The sequence below is a fragment of the Pseudopipra pipra genome, chromosome 2, assembly GCF_036250125.1.
Source record: "Pseudopipra pipra isolate bDixPip1 chromosome 2, bDixPip1.hap1, whole genome shotgun sequence".
NCBI lineage: Eukaryota > Metazoa > Chordata > Aves > Passeriformes > Pipridae > Pseudopipra > Pseudopipra pipra.
The window spans coordinates 153092-165123 of NC_087550.1; the positions used below are offsets into that span (position 1 = coordinate 153092).

The window sequence follows — 12032 nt, forward strand, 5'->3', positions numbered from 1 at the left end:
CAGACCCTCTGACTTTTGTTGTTCCTTTTGACCAAGAGCCTTTAAAAACCTTTGGTGCTTCCTTCCCCTTAAGGGTGGGTCATCACACATCCTCTACCCAGGGGCATCCTCTTGGCCCCAGGGGTCGTGATGGTGACAAGGGATAGTGGGATGTGTGTCCCCTCCCCACCACAGCACAGCTCCCCCTGGGCTCTCCCACCACATCCATGCCATGGCCAGCAGAGAACAGCAGAGACAGGCACTGGATGAACATGGTTTTATCTACTGTGGCCAAAAACAATAATTAGAAAAAAAAAAAAAGAAAAACAAAAAGAAAAACAATAAAACAAACAACCAAACAACAAAACAACCCAAAATAAAGGTCTAAACATGTAAAAATGAGCAGGGAGGGTTGTCAGAGCCACCAGGCCCCACGCAGAGCATCACATCCACCTGGCTCCAGCCCACCTGTCCTGGTGACGTGGCACACGGTGCTGACCTACACCGGGGCCTCCTTGTGCCAGTTGTTCCCTTTGTGCTCATCCCTGTGCAAGGCAGCGTCCAGGTGACACGGCCCCCTCCCCACACACACCCACCCACGAGGAGGAGAAAGCCTCGAGCAATGCAGGTGGGCTCGACGTGCCGGTGATGGGCGTCTTGGCATTTGGTAGGAAACAGGGTATCTGTCCAAGTTCCGTGGCAGCACCGTGGGGAGGGAAGGGAAACAAAGAGAAAAAAATGGGAAAGAAACCCCAAAACAACCCAAAGCGGTGAAGCGGCAGTGCTGGAGGCAGGCTCAGGGGATGCCAAACTGTACAACCAGTTCTTCTTTGGCGTCGACGCGGATCTGTGAGAGCGCGCTGAAGGCGTAGGCGGCTATCCGGGACACCTGCGGGCACCAGGACACAGCCGTGTCACTGCTGGCTCCTGCAACTCCCGCTTATCCAGAAGAAACCGTCGCAGGAGGTTAGCCCCCAGCCCTAACGAGTCCTAAACCTGTCCTGGACTTTGCCCCCCAGATCTGTCGAGGCCTTAAACCTGACCTGCACTAACAAGCTAACAAGTCGTAACAAGTCAGCTAACAAAGCTGCACTAACAAGGCAGCACTAACAAGTCGTGCCACAGCTCTGGGCACGTGGGGAGGGCACTGCTGCTCCTCCAGGACGGGGAACACTGCAGGCTCCCAGGGCTCACCCCGGCCCCGCTCACCTGCTGCAGGTCTGCGAAGGGGACGGGGTCGCTGGCGAGCACTTGGTGCGGTTGGTTAGTCAGAGACGGCAGCAGCGGGAGCTTCTTCCAGTGCGTCAGGTTGTTGCTGAGCATGGCCAGGCGTGTGCTGTGAGGGGGGAGCAGCATCAGCACCGTGCCAAGACACAGGGAGACCCAGGAGATGGGTGTGGCACCCCTGGGCACCCAGCACCCCCGAGGGAGAGGGAGGGAGGGAGAGCAGTGCTGCCGCACTCCCATCATCCAGCCCTCTTTGCTCCCCACAGCAAGAGGATGAGAGAGCTTCCAGCTCCTGCTGTGTTGGAGAGCTGGAAGCTACTGAAAGTACACCTTTCAAGCAGCAGCAGTCACATCCAGCCCACTGCCATCTGCCCCAAGGGCTGGGTGAACACAGGAGCCCTTTGTTCTGGGCTCTGCTGCCAGCACTGCCATGGGCCTCCCCCGAGTGCTGGGAGGGCAGAGGAGAGGCGTGGGACTGCACGCTGCTCTCCATGGCAGGGCAGCCCCACTGTGTGCTGAGTTCACTCCCCTCAGGCCAAACCCCTGGGGCCCTGCCCAGGGACGTGGCTGTGAGGGACCGCGGGCACCCCGAGGGAGAGGGGCAGATCCCACCTGTACTGCCTAGCTCTGTCCATGTACTCATGCTGCTCCATGCCCTGGGAATCCGCTGCCGACACGTCGATGATGTTGCTGCAGAGACACAAGAGTGGGTCCTGCTGCAGGCTCACTGCTCCCCCTGAGTTCCCTCCCCATCTCAGAGCATCCTCTGACGAGGGCAGCAAAAATCCAGCACCCTCCAGCACCCCAAAACAAACATCTCAAGGCCAAACTCACCCCATGAATGATGCCAGCTGGACATGAGTGTGCCAGGCATGGGAGCATGAGCATCCCAAAGCTCTCCCACCCAGGCTGCCCCTCTGCATTTGAGGGGAAGCCTCCCCAGAAGGGGACACAGTGCTGATGCCCCCCCAGCCATCCACTCTGCATCCCCATGCAGTCACTTGCTCATCCCAGTTTGGAGCAGGGGGCTACCCAGGCCCAAGGGGCACCTCACATATGGATTCTCGTCTCTGTGTCCCCAAGGGGCTCAAAGCCAAGGCAGGGGGTTGTCTACAGGCAGAGGGACGTGGGGAGCTCTGCCACAGCTCCCTCCTTCCCCTCAGCACCTCTGGTCAGTGGGACCCACAGCTGCCCAGCTGCGTGCCCGTCGCGGGGTCAGCGCGGTGCCCAGGGTGTGCTGCCCGCCCCGCGGTGCTGGCCCTGGGGCGGTCGTGGCCTGGGGCTTACATGGCCGTTTTGGCGAGGATGGAGGACAGCATGGCCTGCTCGTCGGTGCGTGCCGAGGGCAGGTTGTGGTAGCTCTGCTCCGCTCCATTCAGCACCTTGCTGGGAGGGCTGGCTGCTGGCTCCAGCAGCCGCTTCGTCTCTTCTTCCTGAGGGAAAGGCAAGAGGAGAATCAGCCCCGGCTCCCCCACACCAGCACTGTTCACCCCAAGGGATGAGGTGCATCTCACCCTCCACCTGCCAGGAGGGCTTCCTGTGCACCCCAGTGTAACCCGGCACAGCCTCGGCTCTGCTGAGGCAATGGCGAGGCTCCTCTTCCCCAATTCCTTTGCTTTTTTCCAGCTAAAGCCCCCATGGCCACGAAGGGACCAAGTGTGGCTGAAATCAGGCAGCGTGTGGCAGCACATCTGGAGGAGCCAATCCTGCAGGCAGGAGCCCACTGCCAGCACTGCCCTGCCCAAAACCTGGCAGCTATCGAGGACCTACAGCGGCCTCACCCCCGACCACAGAAATCCCACCAGCCTTTGGTCTCCACACCGGCACAGCCGGGGGCTCGTCGGGGCCAGGTGAACCCCACCTACCACAGCCCGGGGACAGCAGGGGGTGGGGGGCTCCCAGAGTAACAGGGCACATCCCACCACTCAGTCCAGGGGTGCAGAGCTGTGGCTCAGGCCTTAATCCTCTGGCTTGGCCGAGCAGCGCCACAGGGGCCGGGAGAAGAGCCCAGCAGAGAGACCACGGACACAAACACCCAGGAGAGCAGGATCACAGAAACAATAAAATCGGAAAAGCCCTCGGAGGCCATTGAGTCCAACAGCTCCCCCAGCACTGCCAAGGCCAACACTAACCCATGTCCCAAGTGCCACATCCACATGTCTGTTAAATCCCTCCAGGGATGGGGACTCCACCCCTGCCCTGGGCAGCTGTGCCAGGGCTGGACCCCTCTTTCAGGGATATTTTCCCTAATATCGAACCTAAACCTCCCCTGGCATAACTTGAGGCCATTTCCTCTTTTCCTGTCCCTTGTTCCCTGAGAGCAGAGCCCGATCCCGACTTGGCTCCACCCTCCTGTCAGGAAGTTTCAGAGAGCAAGAAGGTCCCTCCTGAGCCTCCTTTTCTCCAGGCTGAGCCCCCTCAGCTGCTCCTCATCAGCCTTGTGCTCCAGACCCTTCCCCAGCTCTGTTGTCCTCCTCTGGACATGCTCTGGCCCCTCACTGCCTGTCTTGTCCTGAGAGGATGCTCAGCCTGTGACCCAGGGTGAGCTGGGAATGCAACCACTCCTCCACTCCTCCAGTCAGTGACATCTCCAGCTCCTGCCTGGACAGCAGCTCCCTCTCCCCTTCCTCCAGCTGGGCCCTGCCGCTGCCATACTCCGGCCCAGGTCCCTCTTCTTCCCTCCCCGCGGCAGCACCACGGCCCAGCCGCCGGCCGGGCTGCCTTGGGGACGGGGCCGAGCTCCCTGGCAAGGCACGGGCAGAGCCCGAATCCCGCCCGGGGATTAAGTTTCGCGGGACAGGTGACAGCCCCAATTCTCCACCGGCCCAGCCGGGAAAAGCTGGCGCTGCTCCCGCCGGCGCCGCTCGAGGGCCTGGACTCGCATCGGCAGCGGGACGGGGGAACGGGACGGGGGATGCTCCGGCACGGCCCCGGGGCACCCAGGGCGGCGCGACACACGCGAGGCACGAGTGACACGGAGGCGGCCAAAGCGGGAGGGCGCTCGGAGGCTGCTCCGGGAGCGGGGAAGGGCCGGGCCCCGCCGAGGGCACACGCCGCCGGTCCCCCCCGTTCAGGCAGCCCCGGGGGTGCCGGGTCGAGGCTCCCCGGCGGCGCCGCCCCCCCCGGGCCCTCGTCCCCACCTGGTCGGAGGCCTCGGCCTCGCTGCTGTAGCAGCAGCCCATGGCGAGCGCGGCACCCCGGCCCGGCCCCGCCGACCACGTGACCGCCGAGTCACCCGCCCACGTGACCGGGGGGACACACGACACAGGCCGCGCGCGCCGCCGGGAGCGCGCGCGCTCTCGCGTCACGTGGAGGGGGCGGTGCTCGCGCGTGCGCTGCGTCACGCGGCCCTGCGCGCGCGGTCACGTGCGGGCGTCCAGTGCCTCCCCCCCCCCCCCCAGTCGCTTCCGGTGCTCCCGGTGATCCTAGTGCTCCCAGTGTTCCCAGTGTCCTCAGTGCTTCCACTGTTCCCTATGCCCCTATGTTCCCAGTGTTCCCAGTGTCCTCAGTGCTTCCACTGTTCCCTATGCCCCTATGTTCCCAGTGTTCCCAGTGTCCTCAGTGCTTCCACTGTTCCCTATGCCCCTATGTTCCCAGTGTTCCCATGGTCCCAGTGTTCCCAGTGTTCTCAGTGCCCCCGTTGCCGCTGTCCCTAGTGTTCCCAGTGCCCCCATGCTCCCAGTGTTCCCATGCTCCTAGTACACCCGTGTTCCCAATGCCACGGTGCTTCCACTGATTATGCTGCTCCCAGTGCTCCCAGCCCCAGTCTCGGAACCCCAGCTCCAGTATCAGGATCCCAACCCCAGTGTTGGGGCCCCCCAGCTTCAGTATCAGGCCCCAGCCCCAGTGACAGGCTTGCTCCTGCAGCCCCGCAGCCCCAGCCCGGCCCTGGCCCCAATGAGCTGGTAACCCGAGCCAGTGGTGGCTGCAGCTAAGGTGACACCATCAATAATTGAGTAGCAGCAGGGCCCCACGCAGGAGTGCCTGCCTCTGCCTATCTGGAGTGCAGGGACAGGTAGGTGCCACCCCCATGGCCCTGTCCTCTTGCTGTGTCTGGGGACCTCCAACAGCTCCGGGTGTGGGGAGTGGGCTGTGGGGCAGGATATGGGGGGTGAGGGCAGCAAAGCTGGGCCAAGGAGGGGTATGAGGGGCTGTGCTGGACAGTGCCCCTTAGAGCAGCCCAACCCTGCCCACAACATCAGTCCTGCAGACTCCAATATTGGGACCCCAGCACCCCTCAGACCTGGCACAGGGACCCCCGCAGCATCCCAGGGTGCCTCAGCCCCGCAGGCCCAGCAGCACCAGAGCCCAGGCAGAGACATTTGCAGGGTGTGCAGTGCGCAGCCAACTCGTGGCACGAGTGGGAGCTGTGGGGCTGCACCCTGGGAGGACCCCCACTCCCATATCCCCCGGGTGGGGGCTCTTTCCCCAGCCTCGCTCCCCTGTGATGGTGTCTCCCGCGATCGCACTGGCCTTCCTCCCCTTCCTCGTCACCCTGCTGATCCGGTACCGGCACTACCTGGTGCTGCTGTACCGGGCCGTGCTGGTGGCCTGGCTGCGGGACCGGCTCACCGGCACCACGCGGGAGCAGCGCGCCTTCCAGTACCTGCTGGCCCACGCCATCCCCGGGGACCCCCACCACATCCTGCAGACCTTCGACCAGTGGTGCTACCACTGCGAGCACCTCAGCTGTGTGGGGCCCGCCAAAGGTGAGTGCCACCCTTGCCCATGCAGGCCGCACCAGGCATGGCCACAGCACCACTGGCACAGCCACGGCACCATTGCTATGGCCGTGACGGTGCTGGTGCGGTCACGGCCCCGCTGGCACGGCTGCGGTTGTTGGTACGGGTGCTGACAGACACGTGCCGTGTCAGGGCGGATCGTGGAGCGGCTGCTGCTGGAGCGGGCACCGCTGCGGGTGCTGGAGCTGGGCACCTACTGCGGGTACGGCACCGTGCTGCTGGCGCAGGGGCTGCCCCCGGGCGCCCGTCTCTACACCGTGGAGGGGAACCCCCAGCACGCCGCCGTGGCCGAGAAGGTCATCCGCCTGGCCGGCTTCGACGAGCACACGGTGAGCGCCCGGGCACTGGGGCAAAGGCTCTGCGCCTGATACTGGGGGGGACACGGGCAGGCACCGTGGCACCTGCTGGGAGGTATCTGTGGGAAGGATTCTTTCCCATGTGGACCCCTCACCATTCTGTGAAGGAAGGTTGCGGGTGGGCACCCGGACACACCACCCCAGGGGCTGAGAGTGCTGTGGCGCAGGTGGAGCTCATCGTGGGCCCCTCGGAGGAGGTGATCCCCCAACTGCGGGAGAAGCACGGCCTGATGAAGGCCGACTTCGTCTTCATGGATCACTGGAAGCGCTGCTACCTGCGGGACCTGCGGCTGCTGGAGAGCCACCAGCTGCTGGCTGAGGGGGCCACCATCCTGGCCGACAACGTCCTCTTCCCTGGGGCGCCCCACTTCCTGCAGTACGCCAAGACCTGCGGCAGGTACCGCTGCAGGGTGCACCGGGCCAGCCTGGAGTACTTCCGCGCCATCCCCGATGGCGTGGCCGAGCTCCGCTACACCGGCGCCCGCTGACCGGGCCACGAGCTCCCGCCCCGCGCTGCCACGGGCACCGACGGCAACGCTGGCTGCAACACGGGCTCTGCAGGAAATGTGCTGGCTGCTGTGGTCTGTGGGGGGGTGCTGGGGGAAACTCGCTCCCCGAGTGGCTCCTGCCCGCGCTGCTTCCCCATGTCCCTGCAGGGAGCTCTGCCAGAGGGCCCGAGGAAGCATGGTGGGGAGCAGCCCTGCACTTGCCCGTGTGGCACCCCCATGGCTGCCCCTGCCTGCCCTGGTGGCCTCAGACACCAGATTTGGGGTTGTTTTCTTGTAAACTGAGTTTATTAGAAAAGACGTGTCAGCCCCAATGTGCTGGGTGACAGCTGCCCCTCTGGCTCCCCCAGGGGGGCTCCGCTCCAAGGCCCCCACACAGCACCCATGGCAGGAGGAGCTTCACTGACCTGCCCCCCAGAGCCACGGGGGGCAAGGGCTCTCCCCAGCTCCGGTTTGGTGTGGTCATGGCAGAATCAGATCATCCACTGGTCTTGATCCTGCTCTGCCCCCTCCATATCCACCTGGGAAAGGGAGAGGTTTGAGATCCCCACCAGAGCAGGGACCCAGGAGAGGGGGTGGAGGAGAAACTCCTCTGAGGTTCAGCTCAGGCTCCTACACGCTGCATATCCCCTACTCTGGGGTTGCAGTGGGGCCCCCCAGCCCCGCTATTTACCTCATTGATCTCCCCGTCATCAGGAGACTCATTATAATCGTTCATCTCATCCATATCCTGCATGTCCTCGTCATCTTCAGAGTCCTCTTCGCTGTCTTCATCATCTTCATCATCCTCCTCCTCCTCCTCGTCGTAGTGCTGTGGACACGACAGCTCCAGGGCCCCGCCAGCCCCCTGGCACCCCCCCAGTTCCCTGCCCACACACCCACCTCGGACGCTGGCTTTCCTATGGGCACCAGGTTGTTGTCCTTCTCGGCAATGCTCTGGAGCTGGGGAGGGCAGAGAGGCGGGTGAGCACCCCGGCAGCTCTGGGACACCCCGCGCACTCCTCGCTCGGCTCACGCTGCTCCCTGACCACGGCTATTCCCAGCTGGCAGCTGCCCGAGGAGCCCTGTTCCCCCCACTGGGATCCCCCTGCCTGCACCCAGCCGAGTGAACAGTGGCTGCAGGCAGCTGCCTGCACTCCCTAGCAAGGACACTCTGGGGGTGAGGGGACTGGGGGTGTCCCCATGTGTGGCATGAAAAGCTCAAACACTAAGTTTATCTATTTTTTTATCAAAAAAAAAGAACCAAATTCGAGGTATCTGTTCAGCCAGACTAACACACCCGCAGCAGATAATTAAAGCTCAATTAAAATGTGCAGGACCTCCCACCCAGAGGGACTGGGAACCTCTCCCAGGTGCTAGGGTTTTAATTGACTGAAGCTGTTTTACTTAATTATAATAACTTAATCACCGAGAAACTGCTTTTTTAAAAACTTTAATCAAGCAGATGTCTTTCCCCCCCCACTCAGGGACGCCGCCGCACCGAACCGCGCTCACGGCGCGGGCGTTGTGAGTTACCGGGGTCAGAGATCGGCCTTCGCCTCTCCCGAGAGACGATCCGTTAAATAACGGGGGCTCTGCAGCTGCCCCGGTTCGGCACCAGCCTGTTCATTAGCCCCGTGCCCCGGGACACCCGCGATGCCCCGCGGACGTGCCCGCTCGGGGGGCCCTTCCCCGGACCCCCAGGCCCAAACCCGCTCCCCGCTCCCCACACCTGGTGCCCACCCAGGCCTGGTGCTGCTGCTCCTGCTGCTGCAGCTCGGTCTCGTCCACGCAGGGGCGGTCGAGGTTGAACCAGAGGGGCTCGGTGAGGCGCGGCAGGAGCGACGGGAACAGCGTGGCCATGGCGGGGGCTCCGCGGCCGCGCCGGCCCGACCCGGAAGCACCGCACCGGAACCGGCCGCGGCGCATGCGCGGTGTGTGTGTGTGTGTGTCCCCGACGAGGCCACGCCCACAACGCGCGGCATGAACGGTGGCTGGGGCGGGGCCAGCTCTGATTGACAGGCGGGGCTCCGCCCTCCGCGCGAGCGGGCCCGGGGCACCCGTGACCCCAACGGGGGACATGGGACCCCGATGGGGCTATATGTGACACCTCTGGGGACCCCAACAGGGGGATATGTGACCAACCAGGGGATATGTGACCCCAACAAGGGGATATGTGACCACCCCCGGGTATATGTGACCCCCACGGGGGCATCCGTGGCCCCTCCGGAGATATGTAACATCACACAGGGGTATCTATGACCCCAATGGGGTATCTGTGACACACTCCCCCCCCCCGTATATGTGACACCCCCGGGGGAAACTGTGACCCCCCGGGGGTATCCGTGACCCCCCCCGGGGATATGTTACACCCCTGGGGGCATCTGTGACCCCAGAGGGGTATCTGTGACCCCCACAGGTATTTGTGACTCAAGGGGAATCTGTGAGCCCCATGGGGTACCTGTGACCCCTATGGGGCATGTGTGACCGCTATGGAGTATCTGTGATCCCCACGGGGCATCTGCCCCCCCCCGGGCATGTGTTACCCATGGACGGGGGTATCTGTGCCCCCCTTGGGGTATCTGTGACTAATAGTGGGTATGTGACCCCCACGGTTGGGGGTGACCCCAGTGGGGGCATATTTGTGATCCTCACGGAGTATCTGCTTCTCTGGGGACAACTGTCACCCGCGGGTGGGATCCGTGACCCCCATGGGGTACCTGACACCCACGCAGGAGTATCTGCCCCCCTACCCAGGGCACCTGGGACCCCAGGGGCATGTCTGGCCTCCCCATCATGTATGAACCTGGAGGTATCTGCCCCTTCTGGGGTATCTGCCCCCCCAGGGCATGTCTGACACTAGAGGGTTTCTGTCCCCTCCGAGCCACGGATGACTGCCCCCCCAAAGGTATCTACCCGCCCACTTCCCCAAGGGCCATCGGGAGTATCTATGGTGTCAGTGAGGGGTACCTGCCCCCACCCTGAGGTCATCTGTGACCCCACAGGAGTACCTGTCCCCCCCCGGGGACCATCTCTTACCCCCAGGGCAGTCACGGGGACCATGCGGTGTCAGGGGCTGGGTCCTGCCCCTCGAGCTGGTGTCAGGGTATGAAGCCGCCTCCCACGGGAGGGACGGAAAAACAGCCACGGGTAGATTTTGGCTGGCGCTGGCCCCAGCCTGGCGCCAGCAGGACAAATCCTGGCTCCATGCAGGGCTTGGGGGGGCCGGGATGGGCGCGAGGGTCAGCCCAGGACACAGCAGGGTGTCGGGGTGCGGTGCCCCGTCTCCTCCGCGCCCAGAGCGCTGCCGAACCTGCTGTGTCCCCACGTCCCGTGACCGGTGGCCAAGGGTTGTGCAGCGCCACGACCTTTGAGATGAGCTGCGCTCACCCCCTGGCACCTGAAGCCCAGCACCCCCTCAGAGAAGAGCCCTGGCCCCCGGTGCCCCCCAGGTAAGATCCCCAGCCCCCGTGGGTGGTCCCGGCCGTGCCCACGTGCTGCCACGCTCCCGTGTGCACGGTGTGGGACTTTGTCCCCGCTGTCACTGTGTGCCTCGGCTCTGCCGCCCTCACCCCCCCGCCGCCCCGGCAGAGCGATGGCGGTGACGTTGGCGCTGCTGGTGCTGGTGGCTTGGCCAGCTGCCACCGCCGGGACGGTGACACGGGACTCGCTGCTTAACATCTGCATGAGTGCCAAGCACCACAAAGAGAAGCCCGGCCCTGAGGGGCAGCTCTACGGGCAGGTACGGTCCTTACCCGCTGCTGCAGCACCCACCGGTGCCACTCGCTGTGGGGTCACTGGGATGGACCGCAGGGGGGGCTGTAGCCCGACATGGGCTCCATCACCCAGTGTCACCTCCCTGTGGGCGCTGGTGATTTCCCTGGACCCCCAGTGGGTCCAAGCTGAGCCCTGGTGGGTCCCAGCTGAGCCCTGGCTGCCCTGGTGCAGTGTGTCCTCTGGAAGGATAATGCCTGCTGCACTGCCAACACCAGTCAGGAAGCCCACGAGGACCAGTCCTACCTGTACAACTTCAACTGGGACCACTGCGGGGCCATGCCGCAGAAGTGCAAGCGCCACTTTATCCAGGACACGTGTCTGTACGAGTGTTCCCCCAACCTGGGGCCATGGATCGACCAGGTGAGTGCAGACCCCCCCTCACCCACTCGATGGGACCCTTGGGGTGAACTGGGGTGAACTGGGGGCCCTGCAGGCAGACAACACCTGGCGGAAGGAGCGGATCCGGGACGTGCCGCTGTGCCAGGAGGACTGTGAGCAGTGGTGGGAGGATTGCCAGGATGCTGTCACCTGCAAGGTCAACTGGCACAAGGGCTGGAACTGGACCTCAGGTGAGTGGGGGGCACGAGGGACCCACTCATCATAGTAGCTGGACCCCGCTGTGGGTCCCCCATTCCTGGTGGCTGTGAGTGGGTCTGGGGGTGAGGATCCCCAAGGGGTGGGGGTGATGGGGGTTGCCGGCAGCCTGGTGAGGGTCCCTGTGCCTGTGAGTGGGTCGGCAGGGCGGGGGTGAGGGTCCTCACAGGGTGCAGGGTGATGGGGTGGTAGCCCCTGTGCCACCCTGAGGTCAACCCCCTCCCCCAGCAAAGCCAGTGGGACCCATCTGGACCCCAATACCACGCACAGGGGAATGACCCACTCCCCCTTCCCAAAGCCCTTGACCCACTTCACCCCCTGACCACCCCAGGCACCAACCAGTGTCCCCAGGGCGCCATGTGCCAGAAGTTCAAGTTCGTGTTCCCCACGGCGGCTGCGCTCTGCGAGCAGATCTGGTCCAGCTCCTACCGCTACACATCCCACCACCGTGGCAGCGGCCGCTGCATCCAGATGTGGTTTGACCCCGCACAGGAGAACCCCAACGTCGCTGTCGCCCAGTATTACGCCCGTGGCGATGCTCCCCCAAGCCCCCCACTCCCTGTCCTGCTGGCCCTGCTGCCCCCCGCACTCCTGGCCCTGCTCTGAGCAGGAGGCTGCAGGCAGGAGCGGGCAGTGGGTGGTCAGGGGGGTCGCCAAGCTGTCCTGTGCCCCCCCATGGGATGTCCCCAAGCTGTGTCCCCCACAGGCATGTGGATGGTGAATAAATACTCCTGCCCTGCTTGGTGTTGGGGTGCTGTGGGGCTGAGGGGTCCATCGGTGGGAGGTAGTAGGATGGTTGGGGGACTCAGGGCATCTGATCCTGCTTCTCTTGGGGGACAAAGTGAGGCATCACCCCCATTTATCTGTAACAA

General features: G+C 64.0%; 4 protein-coding genes across 7 annotated transcripts; 2 read left to right on the top strand and 2 right to left on the bottom strand.

The window, feature by feature from the left end:
• Positions 1–241: 241 nt before the first annotated feature.
• LAMTOR1 (late endosomal/lysosomal adaptor, MAPK and MTOR activator 1) lies at positions 242–4471 on the bottom strand. The gene is made up of 5 exons (XM_064642431.1): positions 4347–4471; positions 2494–2639; positions 1819–1896; positions 1189–1315; positions 242–868 (listed from the first exon to the last, which is right to left on the bottom strand). Exons 1-5 carry the CDS (start codon positions 4386–4388, stop codon positions 776–778), a joined length of 486 nt encoding a protein of 161 aa, XP_064498501.1. The 5' UTR covers positions 4389–4471; the 3' UTR covers positions 242–775.
• A 583-nt stretch (positions 4472–5054) lies between these two features.
• TOMT (transmembrane O-methyltransferase) lies at positions 5055–6966 on the top strand. 2 transcript variants are annotated; one of them, XM_064642494.1, is made up of 4 exons: positions 5055–5221; positions 5639–5915; positions 6081–6277; positions 6472–6966. In XM_064642494.1, the coding sequence occupies exons 2-4, from the start codon at positions 5654–5656 to the stop codon at positions 6790–6792; spliced, it is 780 nt and encodes a 259-aa protein (XP_064498564.1). In that variant the 5' UTR covers positions 5055–5221; positions 5639–5653; the 3' UTR covers positions 6793–6966. The 2 variants fall into 2 exon arrangements, with proteins under 2 accessions (XP_064498564.1, XP_064498572.1); XM_064642502.1 differs by lacking the exon at positions 5055–5221 and having other exon boundaries at positions 5387–5915.
• A 110-nt stretch (positions 6967–7076) lies between these two features.
• ANAPC15 (anaphase promoting complex subunit 15) lies at positions 7077–9019 on the bottom strand. 3 transcript variants are annotated; one of them, XM_064642519.1, is made up of 5 exons: positions 8974–9019; positions 8522–8901; positions 7693–7752; positions 7484–7621; positions 7077–7331 (listed from the first exon to the last, which is right to left on the bottom strand). In XM_064642519.1, exons 1-5 carry the CDS (start codon positions 9002–9004, stop codon positions 7284–7286), a joined length of 657 nt encoding a protein of 218 aa, XP_064498589.1. In that variant the 5' UTR covers positions 9005–9019; the 3' UTR covers positions 7077–7283. The 3 variants fall into 3 exon arrangements, with proteins under 3 accessions (XP_064498589.1, XP_064498580.1, XP_064498599.1); XM_064642510.1 differs by having other exon boundaries at positions 8522–9019; XM_064642529.1 differs by lacking the exon at positions 8974–9019 and having other exon boundaries at positions 8533–8729.
• A 42-nt stretch (positions 9020–9061) lies between these two features.
• LOC135407442 (folate receptor alpha-like) lies at positions 9062–11899 on the top strand. Its single transcript, XM_064642470.1, has 5 exons — positions 9062–10241; positions 10381–10531; positions 10738–10926; positions 11000–11135; positions 11492–11899. Exons 1-5 carry the CDS (start codon positions 9898–9900, stop codon positions 11764–11766), a joined length of 1095 nt encoding a protein of 364 aa, XP_064498540.1. The 5' UTR covers positions 9062–9897; the 3' UTR covers positions 11767–11899.
• The last annotated feature ends 133 nt before the right edge of the window (positions 11900–12032 follow it).

Coding starts and splice junctions, on each gene's coding strand:
- LAMTOR1 (XM_064642431.1), bottom strand. CDS start 4,388: ATGGGCTGCTGCTACAGCAGCGAGGCCGAGGCCTCCGACCAG. Junction 2,640..4,346: donor AGGCCGAGGCCTCCGACCAG/GTGGGGACGAGG, acceptor CCTTTCCCTCAG/GAAGAAGAGACGAAGCGGCT. Junction 869..1,188: donor CCTTCGCAGACCTGCAGCAG/GTGAGCGGGGCC, acceptor TGGTGCCCGCAG/GTGTCCCGGATAGCCGCCTA.
- TOMT (XM_064642494.1), top strand. CDS start 5,654: ATGGTGTCTCCCGCGATCGCACTGGCCTTCCTCCCCTTCCTCGTCACC. Junction 5,916..6,080: donor CTGTGTGGGGCCCGCCAAAG/GTGAGTGCCACC, acceptor GTGCCGTGTCAG/GGCGGATCGTGGAGCGGCTG. Junction 6,278..6,471: donor CCGGCTTCGACGAGCACACG/GTGAGCGCCCGG, acceptor GCTGTGGCGCAG/GTGGAGCTCATCGTGGGCCC.
- ANAPC15 (XM_064642510.1), bottom strand. CDS start 9,004: ATGCCCCCGTGGGGGTCACATATACCCGGGGGTGGTCACATATCCCCT. Junction 7,753..8,521: donor CAGGCCTGGGTGGGCACCAG/GTGTGGGGAGCG, acceptor TGCCCTCCCCAG/CTCCAGAGCATTGCCGAGAA. Junction 7,622..7,692: donor TAGGAAAGCCAGCGTCCGAG/GTGGGTGTGTGG, acceptor TCGTGTCCACAG/CACTACGACGAGGAGGAGGA.
- LOC135407442 (XM_064642470.1), top strand. CDS start 9,898: ATGAAGCCGCCTCCCACGGGAGGGACGGAAAAACAGCCACGGGTAGAT. Junction 10,532..10,737: donor AGGGGCAGCTCTACGGGCAG/GTACGGTCCTTA, acceptor GCCCTGGTGCAG/TGTGTCCTCTGGAAGGATAA. Junction 10,927..10,999: donor TGGGGCCATGGATCGACCAG/GTGAGTGCAGAC, acceptor GGGGCCCTGCAG/GCAGACAACACCTGGCGGAA.